This window comes from Nerophis ophidion, linkage group LG14, assembly GCF_033978795.1.
Source record: "Nerophis ophidion isolate RoL-2023_Sa linkage group LG14, RoL_Noph_v1.0, whole genome shotgun sequence".
In the NCBI taxonomy this organism is placed as follows: Eukaryota; Metazoa; Chordata; class Actinopteri; order Syngnathiformes; family Syngnathidae; genus Nerophis; species Nerophis ophidion.
The window spans coordinates 35,636,951-35,657,134 of NC_084624.1; the positions used below are offsets into that span (position 1 = coordinate 35,636,951).

The 20,184-nt window shown below is 41.4% G+C and overlaps 1 protein-coding gene across 2 annotated transcripts in view; it reads left to right on the top strand.

Annotated features, from left to right (window-relative positions):
* Positions 1-4,574: 4,574 nt before the first annotated feature.
* Positions 4,575-20,184, top strand: part of tmie (transmembrane inner ear) — a 54,315-nt gene continuing 38,705 nt past the window's right edge. For both annotated transcript variants that reach the window (XM_061921127.1, XM_061921128.1), the window contains exon 1: positions 4,575-4,747. In XM_061921127.1, coding sequence (XP_061777111.1) covers positions 4,646-4,747 — 102 coding nt within the window. In that variant the 5' untranslated portion in view covers positions 4,575-4,645. The remainder of the gene's footprint in view (positions 4,748-20,184) is intronic.

Sequence of the window (20,184 nt, forward strand, 5' to 3'; positions counted from 1 at the left end):
AAATTGTCGAACAGTTTTAGAACAACATTTCTCAACGAGCTATTGAAAGGATTTTACCATCTACGGTCCGTAAAATCATCAAAAGGTTCAGAGAATCTGGAGAAATCACTGCACGTAAGCCATGATATTACGGACCTTTGATCCCTCAAGCAGTACTGCATCAAAAACCAACATCAGTGTGTAAAGGATATCACCACATTGGCTCAGGAACACTTCATAAAACCACTGTCAGTAACTACAGTTGTTTGCTACATCTGTAAGTGCAAGTTAAAACTGCAATGCAAAGCAAAACCCATTTATCAACAACACCAAGGAACGCCGCCGGCTTCTCTGGGCCCGAGATCATCTAAGATGGACTGATGCAAAGTGGAAAAGTGTTCTGTGGTCTGACGAGTCCACATTTCAAATTATATTTGGAAACTGTGGACGTGGTGTCCTCCAGAACAAAGAGGAAAATAACCATCCGGATTGTTATAGGCGCAAAGTTCAAAAGCCAGCATCTGTGATGGTATGGGGGTGTATTAGTGCCCAAGGCTAGGGTAACTTACACATCTGTGAAGGCATAATTAATGCTGAATGGTCCATACAGGTTTTGGAGCAACATATGTTGTCATCCAAGCAATGTTATCATGGACGCCCCTGCTTATTTCAGCAAGACAATGCCAAGCCACGTGTTACAACAGCGTGGTTTCGTAGTAAAAGAGTGCGGGTACTTTCCTGGCCCGCCTGCAGTCCAGACCTGTCTCCCATCGAAAATGAGTGGCGCATTATGAAGCGTAAAATACGACAGCGGAGACCCCGGACTGTTGAACGTTGAAGCTCTACATAAAACGAGAATGAGAAAGAATTCCACTTTCAAAGCTTCAATAATTAGTTTCCTCAGTTCCCAAACGTTTATTGAGTGTTGTTAAAAGAAAAGGTGATATAACACAGTGGTGAACATGCCCTTTCCCAACTACTTTGGCACATGTTGCAGCCATGAAATTCTAAGTTAATTAATATTTGCAAAAAAAAAAAAGTTTATGAGTTCGAACATCAAATATGTTGTCTTTGTAGTGCGTTCAACTGAATATGGGTTCAACAGGATTTGCTAATCATTGTATTCCGTTTATATTTACATCTAACACAATTTCCCAACTCATATGGAAACGGGGTTCATAGTTGAGACATTTGACCAGCACTAGATAGTGTCTTCATGATTCAGAACTTCTACGATTTATAGATGATTGAGGCCATCGGTCCCATTCTGAGCTTTCCCAGATGTGTGCCACAGACAATTTGTTTGAGTTCATGCTTGGTTTGTGCACTGTCATCTGTAGGATCCTGTATGGACAGGTCTATCCATCCATCCATCCATCCATATTCTACCGTTTGTCCCTTTCGGTGTCACGGGAAGTGCGTGCCTTTCCAAATCATATCCAGTCACCTGAATTGACAACAGGTAGTCTCTAATGAAGCTGTAGAAACAGGAGAATCAGTGAAAACAAGACGGACCTGTGCTCAATTTTCAGCCTAATGTCAAAGGTCGTGAATACTTATGTTGTTATGATTTATTGATTTTTTTAACATTTTTCAAAAATATACAATATTTTCATGTCACTGTTTGTTGTGTTTAGAATTTTGAGAGGAAAACTGTATTCATCAAATTTAACATATCAATATGGGGAAACAGTCTTAAGTACTTTCCGAATGTCTGTTGATTTATGCATCCTCTGTCCTGTCTCTTTAAACTCCACTGTAAACACCAGCTTTACAGATGCCATGTGTCTGGTCAAGGGGCCTACTGCAACACAGTGACATTTTATCATATAGTAAAGGTTATCACAGCAAGGAGGTATTTATTTGAGGTTTGGCGTTTTTGTTCAGCCCTCATTAGTGTTTTCTTCTCGCAGGCATGTGAGCACCCTTTCAGGAAAAAAAGAGGGAACAAAAATCAGCACAAAGTGCTCCCACACAAGCCTCGAAAGAAAATTTGGGAAAATCAAGACTACATTCTCTGCAATCAGGTGCATTTACATTTATTCTCATCTACCAACCTCTTTTGACTGTCTTTTTGACACATGTCACATGGAATGAACACATCATTTTCAGTGGTTTTTAGTAAATAATTTATTAGCATTTTTTATCATAAAAAATGTATTGTAAAATTGTGTAACTTGCATGCAAATAACAAAATATTTCCCATTTGGCAACTCTATCCTATAGCCACGCCTCCTAAGGTAACATACTTTGGGTGTTGTGACCTCTGTCTACATCCATCACGTCTGAAAAATACCTTCTCACTGGCTACTAATAAATACTCTACAACTGGTTTAGAACTAAGAGTGTTTGGATTGTAATCATCCAAATATGATTAGCAGTAGGGTTGTACGGAATACCAGTATTAGTATAGTACCGCGATACTAATGAATCATATTCGGTACTATACCATCTCTGAAAAGTACCGGTCCGCCACCGCCGCCCACACCACCGTCGTCATCACGTTGTGTCATTGCTGGATTACGAGCAGAGGAGCATGTTCGGCAGTGCACAATCACAGAGTACTTACAAGCAGACACAGTGTGTAGACAGAAAAGGGAGATCGGATGCATTTTGGCTTAAAAACTGTTGATAAAGGTGAAGTTATAACACTGAAACGCCCTCAGGCAGAGGTGCTTTAAGACATGGCTAACTAGCTAGCGGATAAAGTCCAGCCCTAGTCAGCAGTGTTTTAGCTACTTCTAAATCACTAATCCTCGCCTCCAAGGCGACAAATAAAGTACGTTTCTTACAAGTATCATCCCTGCAGGACGAGGAATAGCTAATCATTCTTCATTACACACCCTAGCTCACCGGCGTCACAATGTAAACAAACACCATTGGTGGATCTACACCTGACATCCACTGTAATGATACCAAGTACAGGAGCGTATCTATAGTCAATTCTACTACAATTACGTCAATGTTTTTTGGCATCACATCATCAGCTTTCATTTTTTTCAAATGTATATTATGTTTACAAACTCAGGAAATATGTCCCTGGACACATGAGGACTTTGAATATGACCAATGTATGATTCTGTAACTACTTGGTATCGGATTTATAACCAAAAGTGTGGTATCATCCAAAACTAATGTAAAGTATCAAACAACAGAAGAATAAGTGATTACATTTTAACAGAAGTGCAGATAGGGCATGTCAAAAGAGAAAATAAGCAGATATTAACAGTAAATGAACAAGTTGATCAATAATTCATTTTCTACCACTTGTCCTTAATAATTTTGACAAAATAATAGAATGGAAAATGAGACAATATGTTACTGCATACATCAGCAGCTAAATTAAGAGCTTTTGTTTGATTACTTAGTACTAAAAGACAAGTTGTCTTGTATGTTCACTATTTTATTTAAGGACAAACTTGCAAAAAGAAACATGTTTAATGTACCCAAAGATTTTATAGTTGAAATAAAGCCAATAATGCATTTTTTTGTGGTCCCCTTTATTTAGAAAAGTACCAAAAAGTATCGAAATAATTTTGGTACCGGTATCGGTACCAACATATCGGTTTTAGGCCAACACTAATTAGCAGCAATGTGGTGGCTCAGAGAGCAAATGGGAGGCAACAACTAGTAAGCTAACGAGATCGTTAGCTAAATATGTTAACTAACGAGTTTGTTTCGGTGTCCCTGATCGTCTCCTGTCCGAACTCACTGCGGTGTTAAGGCAAGAGGAACGGTTTAAAGCAGGGGTAGGGAACCTATGCCTCTAGAGCCAGATGTTGCTCTTTTGATGACTGCATCTGGCTCTCAGATAAATCTTAGCTGACATTGCTTAACACGATAAGTAATTAATAACTCCGCTGGTAATCACAGTGTAAAAAATAACATTCAAGTTATAAAACATTCTTGTGCATTTTAATCCAACCATCCGTTTTCTGATGTCGCTTTAATGGTAAGAAGTATTATATTTATTATTTGCTAATGTTTAGAATGTTATTAAAAAGAATAAGAGACTTATTATACTCAAAAAATGTTGGTCTTACTTAAAAATGCTCGCATTTAGTTGTATTCAGTGTTAAAAAGTATGATATGGCTGTCACGGAAATACATTTTGAAATATTTGGCTTCCATGGCTCTCTCAGCCCAAAGGTTCCCGACCCCTGCTTTAAAGAATGTAAACTCAATAACTCACACATATGGTGGACAGGTTATGAGTCAAAAAGATGAGGATGCTCGCTGCCATAGGCTTCCATATCCCGCACAGGCCAATCTTATTGTAACTGTATTGTCCAATCCCCTTTAAGAATACACACACACACACACACACACACACACACACACTTACAGGATGGGCTGGCTGTAAACCACACCAGGTCTATTAATTAATTAATGTGGCCCCAACTGCCTGCCATGACTTCCTCCCTTACAGACAAGCAGTATGGATGCAGCGCTGCAGCATTGTGAGATAGAAAAGAGACAAGAGGGCAGCGGACCACCATTGGGGGTAGACCATATCTACCATTAATCACCTGGCCGGGTGGCGTGTCGGGGCGGGGGGCGGGCGGCGCCGTTGTGGAACAGTCCTTATTGGGCACCAGACAAGAAAGGAAGAGAAGGAAGCGGTGGAGAGAGGAGAAGGGGGAAGGGCGGATGCAGGGAGAAGAGAATGGTTGGAGATCCACAGATTCTTCTGAGGGGGGGCTTCACAGCGCCGCTGCTGCTGTCCCAGTGCTTGCCCTGCGTCTTGTCACAGATACCGGACCCCGAGGTAAGAGCATGTTACACAAACACCATCACAACGTCCTACCACAGGTTACCTAATTAGAACGTGTTGATTTCCATACATGTGTTGGTACAATGTGTGTTTGCAGGTACAAATGTGGCGCATGTGTATTAATTGCCCTTGCCATTGTGTTGTTATTAATGCGTGTTTAGCCACATGCGCTCCTTTTTTCACAATATGACCGAAAGTTCTAGATCAGTGGTTCTCAAAAATGTTTTCTCAAAAATGTTTTCACCAATTACCACCTCAGACTAGTACCACTATAATGACCCACATTCTAATACAGTAAAGTAGCAGGTTTAAGTATTCGTTAAAAACAAGGCATCGGTTTTATTTAACAAATGTATTTAATATTTTTGGCCACTGTAACATTATACACAGTTTGAACAGTAACACTGTGTGATTTGATATTTAATAAAATTATTATTTGGCGTACTACTAGATAGAGCCCATGTACCACCAGAAGAAGAAGCTGCTTGCCTTTATGAAAGTATAGGATAAACAAGACAATAGTAATATTTGTTACTTTAAAAATAAATTATGATAGAATGAATCCTTTCCAGACTTAAACCGACCTCTGAGTTGGTCAAATTTAGAATACATTTCCCCCCATTGGAAATTATAGAAATATCTGTTTCGGTGTCAAACCCTCACCATCACGTGTGCTATGTGTCAAGTCTCATGTTAACATTAAGTCATTCTAGTAAAAATAAGTCAACAAATTGTATGTATAGTATGTACTTACCCATGTGAAGATGAGTGTATTGGAAAGAGGTGGATAGAGTACTGTTATTTTAGAAGAGTATGACTCAAGTAAAAGTAAAAAGTAGTCATCAAAAAAACAGGTCCCCTAAAGGGAAACCTTTTTAAATGATAGTCAGATCCATTCCGAAGATGCCTAAGTGATTTTTAAGCTTTGGCCCTTAAAGCATGTTTACTGGTTAGTTTGAGTGTGAGACATTTGCACAGCAAGCCCCCTCATCAGGCTGTAGCTGGTACTGCACTCGCTGCTCTGCTCACACTTCTTCCGTGTATAGTTAATCACTTACACCTGTCCTATAAGAGGACAGCTGTAGTGCTGTATTCTGAGGATCATGTCATATTTAATTTGAACTTTATTTTTAAAAATTGTCCTCAGTAGTCAATTACAGACAAGTTGTGTGAATTATGCAAAATCATTTAAATTTGGTCCCCATGAACCATATTAACAATTTTTTTCCAGGGTCCCCAGTAAGAATGATAAGCACATTACTTCATCAATCCAGAGATTTTAAGACGTGTATGAGCTAACTGGGCAGTGGCCGATTCAACAATTTTGTTTTCTGCCTCCACAACCTGTAGAAAGTGTGGTCCCCATAAGTGATGATCAAAAACTTTATCCCCTTTCCAAATGATAAGCAGTATGTGTGTGCATGTGCGTGTGTGTGCGTGCGTTCTTGTATTTCTACACTTCTTGAGACATCAAGAAGGAAAACTACATTCCATATGAGGACCGGTGAACAAGTTAGGACCGAAATAATGGTCCTAATATGCAAAAACCATTGCATCTATTAGAGAGCCAAATACTGGAGTCCGTCAACATTGCTCCAAAGTCAGAATTTTTGGTTGATTTAATGTGCCTACAAAAGTAAACTTTGACAGGTGCAAAGGCAGCAATATATGATAAAACAAGACGGCAGCTAAAAAAGGAATTCCCTTTTTATCCCCGAAAAAACTCACCCGGTGAACAGCTGATTTTACAGACAACCCGCGTCCCATATGTGACCATAAGATAAACAAATACACTACGGTACTAAGACTATAGTGGCCATTTTCCTGAGGGAACTCTCTTAAAGGAATCAATAAAGTACTATCTACAGTTAGCTTCAACAGCTCGGTTGCCCAAAGTGCGGCACAGGGCCCATCTGTGGTCCGTGACTCGTTTGTCATCGGCCTTAAGCACATTACAAAAAACAAAACATAGAGATCTCGTTTGCACCCTGGTGGTAAAATCTATCAAAATTAGGGTGGTCTCAAATAGGAGGGATTTTTTAAATTGACCCCAAAAGGGACAAGCGGTAGAAAATGGATGGATGGATGGACTGTCACTTTTAAAAGTGCCCCCCCCTCTAGCCAACATATGTAATAGCAAGTGTATGTAAGAAATTGAAATACACACCCACCCATCCATCCATCCGCTTATTCCCTTTGGGCGCTGGTGCCTATCTGAGCTACAATCGGGCGGAGGGCGGGGTACACCCTGGAAAAGTTGCCACCTCATCGCAGGGCCAACACAGATAGACCCTCTCCCCCGGTGCCGCTCACACTGGTGAATGAATGATGAATGAATGATTGGTGGTCGGAGGGGCCGTAGGCGCAAGCTGGCAGCCTACCCCAGGGCAGCTGTGGCTACAGATGTAACTTACCACCACAAGTTGTGAATGAATGATGGGTTCCCACTTCTATGTGAGCGCTTTGAGTATCTAACAATAGAAAAGCGCGATATAAATCCAATCCATTATTATTATTATTATTATTATTATTAGACAGACAACATTCACACACTAGGGCCAATTTTAGTGTTGCCAATCAACCTATCCCCAGATGCATGTTTTTGGAAGTGGGAGGAAGCCGGAGTACCCGGAGGGAACCCACGCATTCACAGGGAGGACATGCAAACTCCACACAGAAAGATCCCGAGCCCGGGATTGAACCCTGACTACTCAGGACCTTCGTATTGTGAGGCAGACGCACTAACTCCTCTGCCATTGTGAAGCCCGAAATACACACCCTTTGGCCAAAATTGATAAAAAATAAATAAATACATATATAGAGATATACTGTAATAAACTGAAGTAAATGACGAAGATTAAAAACCATTTACGGCGGTGAGGGGGCGACTTGTCCAGGGTGTACCCGCCTTCCGCCCGAATGCAGCTGAGATAGGCTCCAGCGACCCCCCGCGACCCCAATAGGGACAAGCGGCAGAAAATGGATGGATGGAAAAAAACAATTACAAACAAAAAAGACAGCAGCAGCAGCAGCTTTATTATTAAGACACGTAAGAACTGAAATTATATTTTCGGCACAAATCAATGCCATGTCACTTTTTACAGTTTATGTACTAAATTAGTCTGACTTGTCAAATAATTTAGTTTCTTCTACTTTCACTGCTCCATGTAAGTTCTAGTTTCCATGCTTATTGCTTATGTGACTGATTGATGGCCATACACAGTGTGCCTATCATCCCCGATTGTGGTCATTTCAGCTTGTTTAGCTATGTTAGATGTGAATACAGTAGAATATAATGTTGTATGTGAATAAGATAGCACTGGTGTAACCCGCCTTGCGCCCTTGTGCAGCTGGGATAGGCTCCAGCAACACCCGTGACCCTATAAGGGACAAGCGGTAAAAAATGGATGGAGGGATAGTAACTTTAAAGCTACTGCTCTAACAGACACGTACATCTTTCCACTGCTTTTTGATGAGACATACAAAAAGAAAGCTTTTTTAGTCAATTGTTTTAGGGAGGTTTCTGCTTACCAGTTTTTACAAACCGCCAGGATGTGCTGGGGTCATGTCACCTAAGTAAAGTGTCGTCTTTGGGAACATTCCGATACTTACTAAAAGTAAAAGTAGGTCTCTATTTATCATTTATTTTAAAAATACTGACCTATTTCAGCTTGCAATACACTCTTAGAAATAAAAGTGCTAAGTAGAACCATATAAGGTTCTTCGGCTTGTCCTCATAGGAGAACCCTTGTTGGCTCCAGGTAGAACCTTTTTATAAAGTTTCCACCTGGAACCCTTTTGGAGGGTTCTACTTAGAACCCAACATGAAGGGTTATACCTAGAACTGTGTGTGTAAGGTTCCACCCAGAACCCCCATGAGAGGTTCTACAAAGAACCCACGCAGGGAGTTCCACTAAAAACCCTTTCATGTTTCATGGGTTTCATCTAGAACCCACACAGGGAGTTCCACTAAGAACCCTTTCGTATTTCAAGGGTTTCATCTAGAACCCACAGAGGGAGTTCCACTAAAACCCTTTTGTATTTCAAGGGTTTCATCTAGAACCCACACAGGGAGTTCCACTAAGAACCCTTTCGTATTTCAAGGGTTTCATCTAGAACCCACGCAGGGAGTTCCACTAAGAACTATTTCATGTTTCAAGGGTTTCATCTAGACCTGACACAGAGGGTTCTAAAAACATCCCTTTTCAAAGGTTTTCACCGATAACCGTCTTGTCTTCTGAGGGTTCTATAAAGAACCATATTGTATTCTACAGATCAGTTTAGTTCATATTATATTTTGGTCATTTATCATGTTGACATTGAGCAAACATTCAAAACATTTAAATGAGAAAAACATTTTTTTAAAGATGGTCCAACAAAAAAGGAGAGGCTGTGTAGGTTCCAAGGGAGAACAGGTCAAAAGTCAGCATAGATCCATTGGAATCAGCAACATGACAGGCCAGACACATCATGCTGTCCTCAGAAGGTGAATTTGTGAAAAAGCTCCCCAACATCTTTAGCAAGAGTTGTCTTTATCACTTGAAGTAATGTGTGAACATGAAGCTTGAGCATAAAAAAGGTGAGATCGCTTTTTGAGTTTCTTTTCACTGCTGCCAATTTCTCTAAAAGAGAGGGAGAAGTCTCCATGTGGGGCTCTTCTTCAAAATGATCTTCACCATTTCTCTGAACTTCAGCATTTTCCTCTTGAACTGTAGTTCTGTGCTTCCAGTTTATGTGTTTTGGAAGGGATGATATTTTGGTATAAGTACTGGGGCATCCATTTTGGCCGCATTCAACAACGAAGCTAGGTTCACTTTCATGTTATATTTCTAGATGTTTCAGGTATCTCTTTTGTGTTCTGGATTTAATCGGACAACATTGACACTGAAAATTCATTATACCCCACCAGAAAATGACTTCTAGTTATCAGCCAGCCCCTCTTTTTGAAGCCAATGGCAAACTTCATCTTTGGTCCATGCAGTGTAAGTAATTTCTACAAGAAAACAAACAAATAAGCAAACGGACAAAACATAACAAGAAACAAATGCTTAGTCCACCTTTTACCATAAAAGTCCTCAGCTAGGGTCAAGCATGCTGAAATAAAATATTATATTTAGCTCACCTTGATTCTCGGAAGTTTCTTCGGTTCTCTCTCCTGTTCTTCTTTGTTCTGTTCTGTTCACAGTAATCACTATTGGGATGTCACACCTGGTTTGTAGGCAGGGAAGACCAGACCATGTGGTGCAATGCATGGGGCAACCAGCTCTTAACTCACACATGACAGCCACCATCATGCCAGCTCCCTGGCCCAACACACCAAACCTTGCCCTTTCCCCTGGGAGATAAGGGTTTAATTCCCAGCATCAACAAACCCTGATGTAGTAGCCTAAAAGTCAGCATTACAGTGTGATTTTTGCATCAGTTAAGGCTTGGCCTCTGACATCAAAGACCGTTGTCTATCAATGAACTTATGTGCAGCTTCACAACTCGACTAAGCCAGTCAGCAGGGTACAGCAGCCATGGGATGAGGCCGATCATAGAAAAGTATGAGGAGGATACAAATACATGAGTAAAATTGTCTGTAAAATAAGTGTTTAATATTTTTTTAATTGTCTGTCACTAATCCACACATCACCTCAATATGCATTGACATGGTCACTCTGCATCAACCAGGCCTTGAACTCACAACTTCAAATTCTATCCCGAGATCACCAGACTTGTAACAAACTTTCAAAAGCCTTTGTCCAGTGAGTCGTATAGCTCACTTAGATGCCCCAGAAAGAGGGGTTATATCCTTGCTGCAGGGACCCTCTTGCTAGTTCTTTGCTGTGTGTCATTTCCTCCAGTAGAAGGGAGTAGTGTAACTAAACTAAATAAACATATTTATAACTGCTGCGCAGGGATTGGTCGGGTCCGGGCGATTTTTGGCAAATTAAGGCAATTCTGAGCAACAAACAGGAGAACAGGAAGGCAAGACAGTTGACATTGTAATGTTCCTTTTGCACCAGTTGAGGCTAAAATCCACAACAATAGAACCAAAGACTATGGTCTATCATGCTGAGCTAATTGGCAAGTGACAATTCAATAGTGGCTTCACAAATTGATTAAGCCATTCACTGTTGTGCATGCAGATTTAAAAATCACTGTAATTATATCAGTTATCAAGACACAAATCTGAAAATACACATTGCATCTAGACAGAATGGAGATATTGGTAATTTAATTTTTTAATTGATTCGATTTGCTCCATAAGTTAATAACTGATGTTTAATCTATCATGACTCTAAAATGTATATGTTTGCTTCACAAAGACCATCTGGCGTTTTCATGAGCTGTCATCACCACCTTTGTCAGGGCTTGAACCCAGGTTCTTTGGCACCAAAAACCAGCTCCTAAATTACTGAGCTATTTCTCAAATGGAATCACCAGCCAGACAGCAGTTGTCAAGGCAGATTTCAAAAATGGTCCTCCCAGTCAGAGCTAATCTTTGCCTGAGTCAACAAGATTTGCTGATGAAGATCTTGCTTTCTTAAAATAATGGTTGTGGAAATAAATTGGTAACAGAACATTTCAGTTATAGGACTGCCATTATTTGTATGTCTGATCAGAAGGTGTAAGGTAATAGACTAGTATGGTGGACCGGATGACTGAAGGCAGCCAGCTGGTTAGCTCAGTCACTATTGCCAGTGACTTTAGACTGGGTGGCAGGTGTTCAAATCCCAAGATGGGCAATTATGTTACAGTTTGATCAACAGGATCTGGGGAAGAAGAGCTTGCTTTAAAATAAACAAAAAAATTGGATATGAAAAGTATTTGTATCAGTAGTCACAAGGAAATGTATTTTGCACCATTAATGGAAAATGTTATCAGGAAGTATGTCCCTGGTGACACGAGATCTTACCCATGTTTTCAACAATCCCTGAAGAACTCTTTCTTCCAAAAACGTTTCTCTGGATCAAAATAGTTTTTACTGGAACCCTTAGTGTTATTGAGAACCCTTTTAAAAACAATTATTCAGAAAAGGGTTTTTAAAGGGTTCTCCGGATCAAAATGGTTCTTACTGGAACCATTAGCGTTACCAAGAACCCTTGAAAAACCTTTTCTTCAGGAAAGGGTTTTTCAGAAGCAAATGGTTCCAGTTAGAACCTCAGCCCTTGTAGAATAACCCTTTTGGAACCCTTATTTCTAAGAGTGTAGTTGTACTTTGTGGTTGCCTGATTGGTGAAATGGAATCTAACGTCACTACTGCTTATGATGGAATGGTGAATGGTCATGTGACAGTGCCTGCCGGAAGCAGGGCCGCTGACATTAAAATACGCCTTTGCAAGCCTTAATCGGTAATTATAAATAATCGTGATATGAATAAATGTAAAGATCGGAATGAAACTCAATGTAACAGTAAAAGTAGTGTTTCTTCTTCTCAAAAGTACACAATTCATCCAAAAAGTTACTTAAGTAAACGTAACAGGCTATATGTAGCTTGTTACTAACCACTTCTGGTATTGGAGGGGTTCATATACAATCGCCATATTATACAGCCTTTAATGTCGCAATAGGTTTAATTTCTGGTCTTCATGGTTATTACTTTTTTCCTTTGGCATCACTGGTACGCTTTTGTGGTATCACTATAAAAAGTAACAGCAGAAAATATGTAATTTGATATGTGACTAATAAAGTGCACGGTGAGTGTATGTGAAGATAGAGCGCAAACATATGGTACCTTCTCAAAGTGTTCTTGGTTTGTTCGTAGCATGCAGAGCAAATTTAAGGATTAGAACCACTAATCCCGCCACATGAAATGAAATGCCCTTTGTAGAGGACGTGACCTATGGTATTATGCAAGCAAAGAAAAGTAATTTAAGAAAGAGCTTGAGATCCTTGTTTAAGGCTAATCCGGCTGTGGGAGTTTCACTCACATGTGAGTGATAATTATCTGCATTATACAGACATAGTGAACTGCAATTAAAGCTGTCTTTGAAGAAAAACGGTGAAACCAACATAATAATGATTTTGCGTCACCGTGCTTTGATTTTTAACATGCTGAAGCCAGTAACCAACCCAATATAGCATTTTTCTTTTTTTATACTGTAATTGGTGGAGAGTCCTGAAATTATAGCAGGAACAATGAAGGACAACATTTAAAACATAGACTCATTCTGGTTTCTTCCACACCATGTAACTTTATTCACGACTTAAAAAAATAATTATGTGTTTTCCTATGTACCAAAGCTAACCCTTAAAGTTAAAGTCAAAGTACCAATGATTGTCACACACACACTAGGTGTGGTGAAATTTGTCCTCTGCATTTGATCCATCCCCTTGATCACCCCCTGTGACGTGAGGGGAGCAGTGAGCAGCAGCGGTGCCGCACCCGGGAATCATTTATGGTGATTTAACCCCCAATTCCAACCCTTGATGCTAAGTGCCAAGCAGGGGGGCAATGGGTCCCATTTTTATAGTCTTTGGTATGACGCGGCCGGGGTTTGAACTCACAAACTACCGATCTCAGGGCGGACACTCTAACCACCAGGCCACTTGTATTTTAAAAGAGCTACAATGGTAATGAACCGTGTTTTTCCTATATGTAGTTTTTGGTCATTGTGTACGTAATACAGTATTCACCAATGAATACAGATCCAAAAAGACTTCATTAAGGGAAATTCACACAATATCAACCTGTGAACGTCTCTGAGTGAGGAAGGGTTCTCCTGGTGTGGACAGATCTCTCGTGAGCCCGTTAGACAGGTTGTAGCAGGTCTTTTATTTTGCATACATGAGTATGACGTGCTTTCCAGCAATATATTTATGAATTTTCAGACCCGTGTGTCTCAATGCGTGCTCTTTCTCTATATATATCTCCAAATGCAACTCCCGACAACTTGCCTTGTACCGGCTGCTGCTAATAAAGGCGACATGTGCTTAGATAACAAGGCCCAGCTGGGCAATCTGCTCACCTGCCGCTGTCTTCGAGGCCGGTTCTTGCACACCCCGCTCCACGGCAGGCCACGCCCCCCTCCACACAACAATTTCCCGCAGAGTATGTGCAGCCTTGCCACTTTGTCCAATGCTTGCAAATTCCCCGCATGTTTTTGCCAATCAAATTTGCAAAGGAGTGGCACTCAAACACGCACATCAACTGTCTACATGTACGGTACAAAATTTTACTTAATTCCTAGCAAGTATTAATAAAAAAGTAATAAGTTCTGAGGTGTTGGGAAGGCTGCTTTTGACGGTCTTCTGTGCAGCCTTCACCACCCTCTGCCGAGCCTACTTCTCCGCCGCTGTGCAGCACTGTGCCACACGTTGACATAGGTCAGTGGTTCTCAAACTTTTTTTGTCATCCCCCACTTTGGACAAGGGGGAGTTTTCAAGTCCCACCTGCCCCCATCGCTAATGCCAAGGTTAACATTTTCAAATTTATTGAACATCAAGTAACATCAAGTTGTATACATTCAAACTCAATAACATAAAATAACTTCAAGTTCAATAATAAATAAAATAACTGTGCAGCTGTGGTACAACTTGCATCGAGTTCAATAATAAATCAAATAACTTGCATCATGTTCAATAATAAATAAAACAAAAGTGCTATAACTTGCATCAACTTAAATAATAAATCAAATAAAAGTGTTATAACTTGCATCAAGTTCAATAATAAATCAAATAACTTGCATCAAGTTCAATAATAAATCAAATAACTTGCATCAAGTTCAATAATAAATACAACTAAAAGTGCCACTTTTTCGTGTTTTGATAAAAATTTACCGCGCTCACAACATCTGTTAAAACTTCGAGTTCGAGGGTGAGCTGCCTTGACGCGAGTGCTTCCCGGTGAATGACGCAGTGTGTCCAATGCGCATTTGGCGCAACCCTCTTTATTGGAGCCTGCAGCCTGTTTCTTGACCCTGCCATGGTCTGTGCGCCATCAGAGCAAAAGCCCACACAGTTTTCCCATTTAAGGTTGTGTTCTTTGAGGAAACTGTCCATTATCTTTAACAGCTCATCAGCACTGGCTCTATTTTTTCATGTAAAACAGCAAATCCTCGCACAGTGACTCGCCATTCACAAAGCGAACGTATGTTGTCAGTAGCTTCGTCCACTTGTAAAGCAAAACTACATTCTTTTAATTTGTCTACGAGTTGTTCCTCAAGATCACTTGCAATGTCGCATATATGTCTCGCAACTGTCGTTTGACAGTGGGACAGCTTTTAATTTTGCTGCGCTTGTCTCGTCAAGCATGACTGACACCTTGTGTATTGCAGCGGGGAGAATCACCTGCTCAGCAATTGTGTGCTTTTTTGCATTGAGCAATTCTGTATGCAACTCTATATGCAGCCAATTTATCCATTTTGTGTAATTGTGGTCCACACATTAGCCTGCTACCCATCCACGCAAAAGTTTGTTCCGCTTAGCCCCGCCCCCATTGGTTACTGTTGCGTCTGTCAAACTTTCGCTCCTACCTAGAAATTTAAAGCCCACAGGAAAAATAAGTAATTTACATAAATTTATATACACAGACAGAATCACAAAGTGATTTACAGTTTGTATAGAAAATGGGGTTGTAAAAAAAAATCTAAGAATATAATAAAAAAAAAAAAAAAATGTTTTAAGTGAAATTCCCTCCCGTTCCTCGCGCCCCACCTGTCATGTCTCTATTCCCCACCAGTGGGGCGCGCCCCACACTTTGAGAAACGCTGACATAGGTGCACAGCACGCTCTCCACCACACATCTGTAGAATCCTCTCAGGACTGAGCTCCCAAGTCCAGCTCGTCGTAGCTTCCTGACGTGGTAAAGTCGCTGGTGGGTCTTCCTGACCAGACATGATGTGTTGGTGCTCCAGGTGAGGTCCTTGGTTATGTGCACACCCAGGTAGGTACCTGAAGCTGGAGACCACTTCCACAGCTGCTCCTCCTGTGTACTGTCCCGTCTGAAGTCGACTACAATCTCCTTGGTCTTCTTCACATTGATGTAGAGGTTGTTTTCTCTGCACCACTGCTCCAGGTGTTCCACCTCCTTTCTGTATTGGGACTCTTCGTTGTTAATGATGCGTCCCGCTACTGCTGTGTCGTCCGTGATATGACAGCCGGTGTGTCTCACCGAGCAGTCATACGTCAGCATAGTGAAAGAGGAGGGGGCTCAGCACACAACCCTGGGGAGAGCCAGTACTGACGGTGAGTAAGGAAGAAACAGTGTTGTGGATCCTGACAGTCTGAGGTCAATTGGTCAGGAAGTCCAGGACCCAGTTCCCCAGTGTTGGACTTAGTCTCAGAGAGGTGAGCGTCTGCATCAGGGTCTGTGGGATGATTGCATTGAAGGCTGCAGAGAAGTCCAAGAAGAGCAGGCGTACGTAGAGGTTTCAGCTCTCCAGGTGGGTGAGGGGTTCATATGGAGCGGTTAACTGATGGGTGAGTCATGACCATTCTCTCGAAACACTTCATGACTACCAGGATTAGTGCAACAGGTCGGTAGTCATTCAGGCCTGTCACCCTGGAGCTCAGGGATACTTATGGCAGTCTTTAAGCAGGTGGGGACAGATGCCAGTGACACTGAGGTGTTAAAAGATGTCTGTCAGCACCTCAGACAGATGGTGTGCACAGTCTCTCAGTACCCGTCTTGGGATGTTTTCGGGGCCTGAAGCTTTGCATGGGTTGATCCTCTAAAAAGTCCCCCTCACATTTGATGTGGTCACACTGGGGGCGTGTCACCTGGTGGTGGGGTGAGTCTGGTATTGGTGAAAGGGTTGCCAGGGTCCTCGAAGCGGCAGTGGAAAGTGTTGAGGGCGTCTAGCAAGGAGGGCTCCCCTGGGCATTGTGCATCCCTGATGTTGTAGTTTGTGATGCACTTAAGGCCCTTACACATGCTCCATGGGTCATTGGTGTGGAAGTGGTCCTGGATTTTTTTGGGCATATGTGGCTTTGGCCTTTGCAATGCCTGCAATCAGTTTTTTTCTCACCACTCTGAGTGTTGATGTCTCCTCTCCCCTGAACGCAGCATTCCGAGCTTTCAGAAGCATTTAGCCAGGGGTTCTGGTTCAGTTAGAGGTTTACCACCCTGGTGGAAGTGGCATCATCAACACATTTAAAGATGAAGCAGAGGACGGAGGAGGCATAATCCTTCAGATCCAACTTACCCTCACAGATGCCTCCCTGAAGACCTGCCAGTCTGTGCACTAAAAGCAGTCCTGGAGCACGGACTCATCTTTGGGCCACACAGTGACAATCCTCTTCGTTGGCCTGATCCATCCCAACAGGGGGTGATTTACAGCTGCCAGCAGGATAGAGATGTGGTCGGAGAGTCCAAGATGGGGGTGGGAGAGTTCTGTACGCTCCATGTATGTTGGTGTATACACCGTCCAGTGTGATATTTCTCGAAAGGTACACTGAGTACTAGGGTTGTATACCGGTATTAATAAATAAATAAATGATAAATGTGTTGTACTTGTATAGCGCTTTTCTACCTTCAAGGTACTCAAAGCGCTTTGACACTACTTCCACATTTACCCATTCACACACACATTCACACACTGATGGAGGGAGCTGCCATGCAAGGCGCCAACCAGCACCCATCAGGAGCAAGGGTGAAGTGTCTTGCTCAGAACACAACGGACGTGACGAGGTTGGTACTAGGTGGGATTTGAACCAGGGACCCTCGGGTTGCGCACGGCAACTCTGCCACTGCGCCACACCGTCCCAATAATACAGTATTGCGATAGTAATAAATCATATTCGGTACTATACCACCTCTGAAAAGTACCAGTCCGCCACTCCCCCTGCGCGCCCGTCGTCGTCGCGTCGTCTCGTGGCCGGTTTACGAGCAGAGGAGTATGTTCCGCAGCGCACAATCACAGAGTACTTACAAGCAGCCAAAGTGTATACACATAAAAGGGAGAACAGACGCATGTTGGCTTAAAAACCAACGATAAAGGTGAAGTTATAACACTGAAACGCCCTCAGGAAGAGGTGCTTTAAAACATGGCTAGCTAGCTAGCGGCTAAAGTCTGGCCCCAGTCAGCAGTGTTTTAGCTACTTCTAAATAAATAATCCTTGCCTCCAAGGCGACAAATAAGCTAAGTTTCTTACAAGTATCATCCCTGTAGGACGAGGAATAGCTAAGCATGCTTCACTACACACCGTAGCTCATAGGCGTCAAAATATAAACAAACGCCTTTTGCGGACCTACACCTAACATCCACTGTGATGATACCAAGTACAGTAGCGTATCTAGTCGATACTACTATGATTACGTCAATATTTTACGTCAATATTTTTTGGCATCACATCTTCTTTCGTTTTTTTAAAATATATATTATGTTTATAAACTCAGGAAATATGTCCCTGGACACATGAGGACTTTGAATATGACCAATGTATGATCCTGTAACTACTAGGGTAGGCGTGGCACAGTTGGGAGAGTGGCCGTGCGCAACCCGGGGGTCCCTGGTTCAATCCCCACTTAGTACCATCCTCGTCACGTCCGTTGTGTCCTGAGCAAGACACTTCAACCTTGCTCCTGATGGGTGCTGGTTAGCGCCATGCCTTGCATGGCAGCTCCCTCCATCAGTGTGTGAATGTGGAAGTAGTGTCAAAGCGCTTTGAGTACCTTGAAGGTAGAAAAGCGCTATACAAGTACAGCCCATTTACCATTTACTTTGTATCAGACTGACACCCAAATTTGTGGTATCATCTAAAACTAATGTAAAGTATCAAACAACAGAAGAATAAGTGATTATTACATTTTGACAGAAGTGTAGATAGAACATAATAAAAGAGAGTAAGCAGATATTAACAGTAAATGAACAAGTAGATTAATAATTAATTTTCTACCACTTGTCTTTAATACATTTTGACAAAATAGTAGAATGGAAAATGACACAACATCTGCGATGAGGTGGCGACTTGTCCAGGGTGTACCCCGCCTTCCGCCCGATTGTAGCTGAGATAGGCACCAGCGCCCCTCGCGACCCCAAAGGGAATAAGCGGTAGAAAATGGATGGATGGATGGATGGATGACAATATGTTTCTGCATATCTCAGCAATCTAAATAAGGAGCCTTTGTTTGCTTACTTACTACTAAAAGACAAGTTTTCTTGTATGTTCACTATTTTACTTAAGGACAAAATTGCAAAGAGAAACATGTTTAATGTACTGTAAGATATTTTGTTAAAATAAAGCCAAAAATGCAATTTTTTTGTGGTCCCCTTTATTTAGAAAAGTACCGAAAAGTATCGCTAAGTATCGAAATAATTTTGGTACCGGTACCAAAATATTGGTATTGGGACAACACTACTGAGTACCGGTATTTTTAGGTACCGGTTCCCAATTGGTTGGTCCAAGCGGGTTGTGAAAAATTTGGAATAATGATATTGCTATCGGTACTTTTTGATTCAGCTGGCCGTTGTCATCATAACACGCGGGCGCTGAAGCATTCTTTCAGGCACGGATGTAAAGCATAAAAAAGAAAGAATCATCATTTTACTGCCTCACTTCTGGGTTCACGATGGTAAAGAGAAACATAGACTTAGGTCATCGGAATAGCGGATGGATTCAATGTTTGCTATAAACAGAATCTAAATGTGTAAGGTTGCGGAAATTGCTGCCACTATTTGATATTCTTCAGCTTTCGTTTAGTTCATGACATGCTAAAACCATCACAATGCAGGTCAAAATGAACTACGTAGTTTAACTCAGCTTTGCTATAACTGATAAAGCAAACAGTTTGGAACTGTTCTGACATTAGCACACAGACTTGAGTGAGGCAGTTAAAGCTTCACTTAAAATATATATATTTTTTTCAAATTTCTGTATTTTATAAATATCAATCAGTAATTGAAGATTTTGGTATAATTACAGTGGGACAAAAACGTATTTAGTCAGCCACCGATTGTGCAAGTTCTCCCGCTTAAAATGATGACAGAGGTCTGTAATCTTCATCATAGGTACACTTCAACTGTGAGGGACAGAATGTGAAAAAAAATCCAGGAATTCACATTGTAGGAATTTTAAAGAATTTATTTGTAAATGGTGGTGGAAAATAAGTATTTGGTAGGTTTGGTGTTATTGGGATGCAACTCAGTATTCTTCTTCCTCCAAACACGACGAGTTGAGTTTATACAAAAAAAAGTTCTATTTTGGTTTCATCTGACCACATGACATTCTCCAAGTCCTCTGCTGTATCATCCATGTATTCATTTTGGTATAAACTCAACTCGCCGTGTTTGGAGGAAGAAGAATACTGAGTTGCATCCCAAGAACACCAAACCTACTGTGAAGCATGGGAGTGGAAACATCTTGCTTTGGGGCTGTTTTTCTACTAAGGGGACAGGACGATTGATCCATGTTAACTAAAGAATGAATGGGGCCATATATCGTGAGATTTTGAGCCAAAACTTCCTTCCATCAGTGAGAGCTTTAAATTGGTTGACCAAATACTT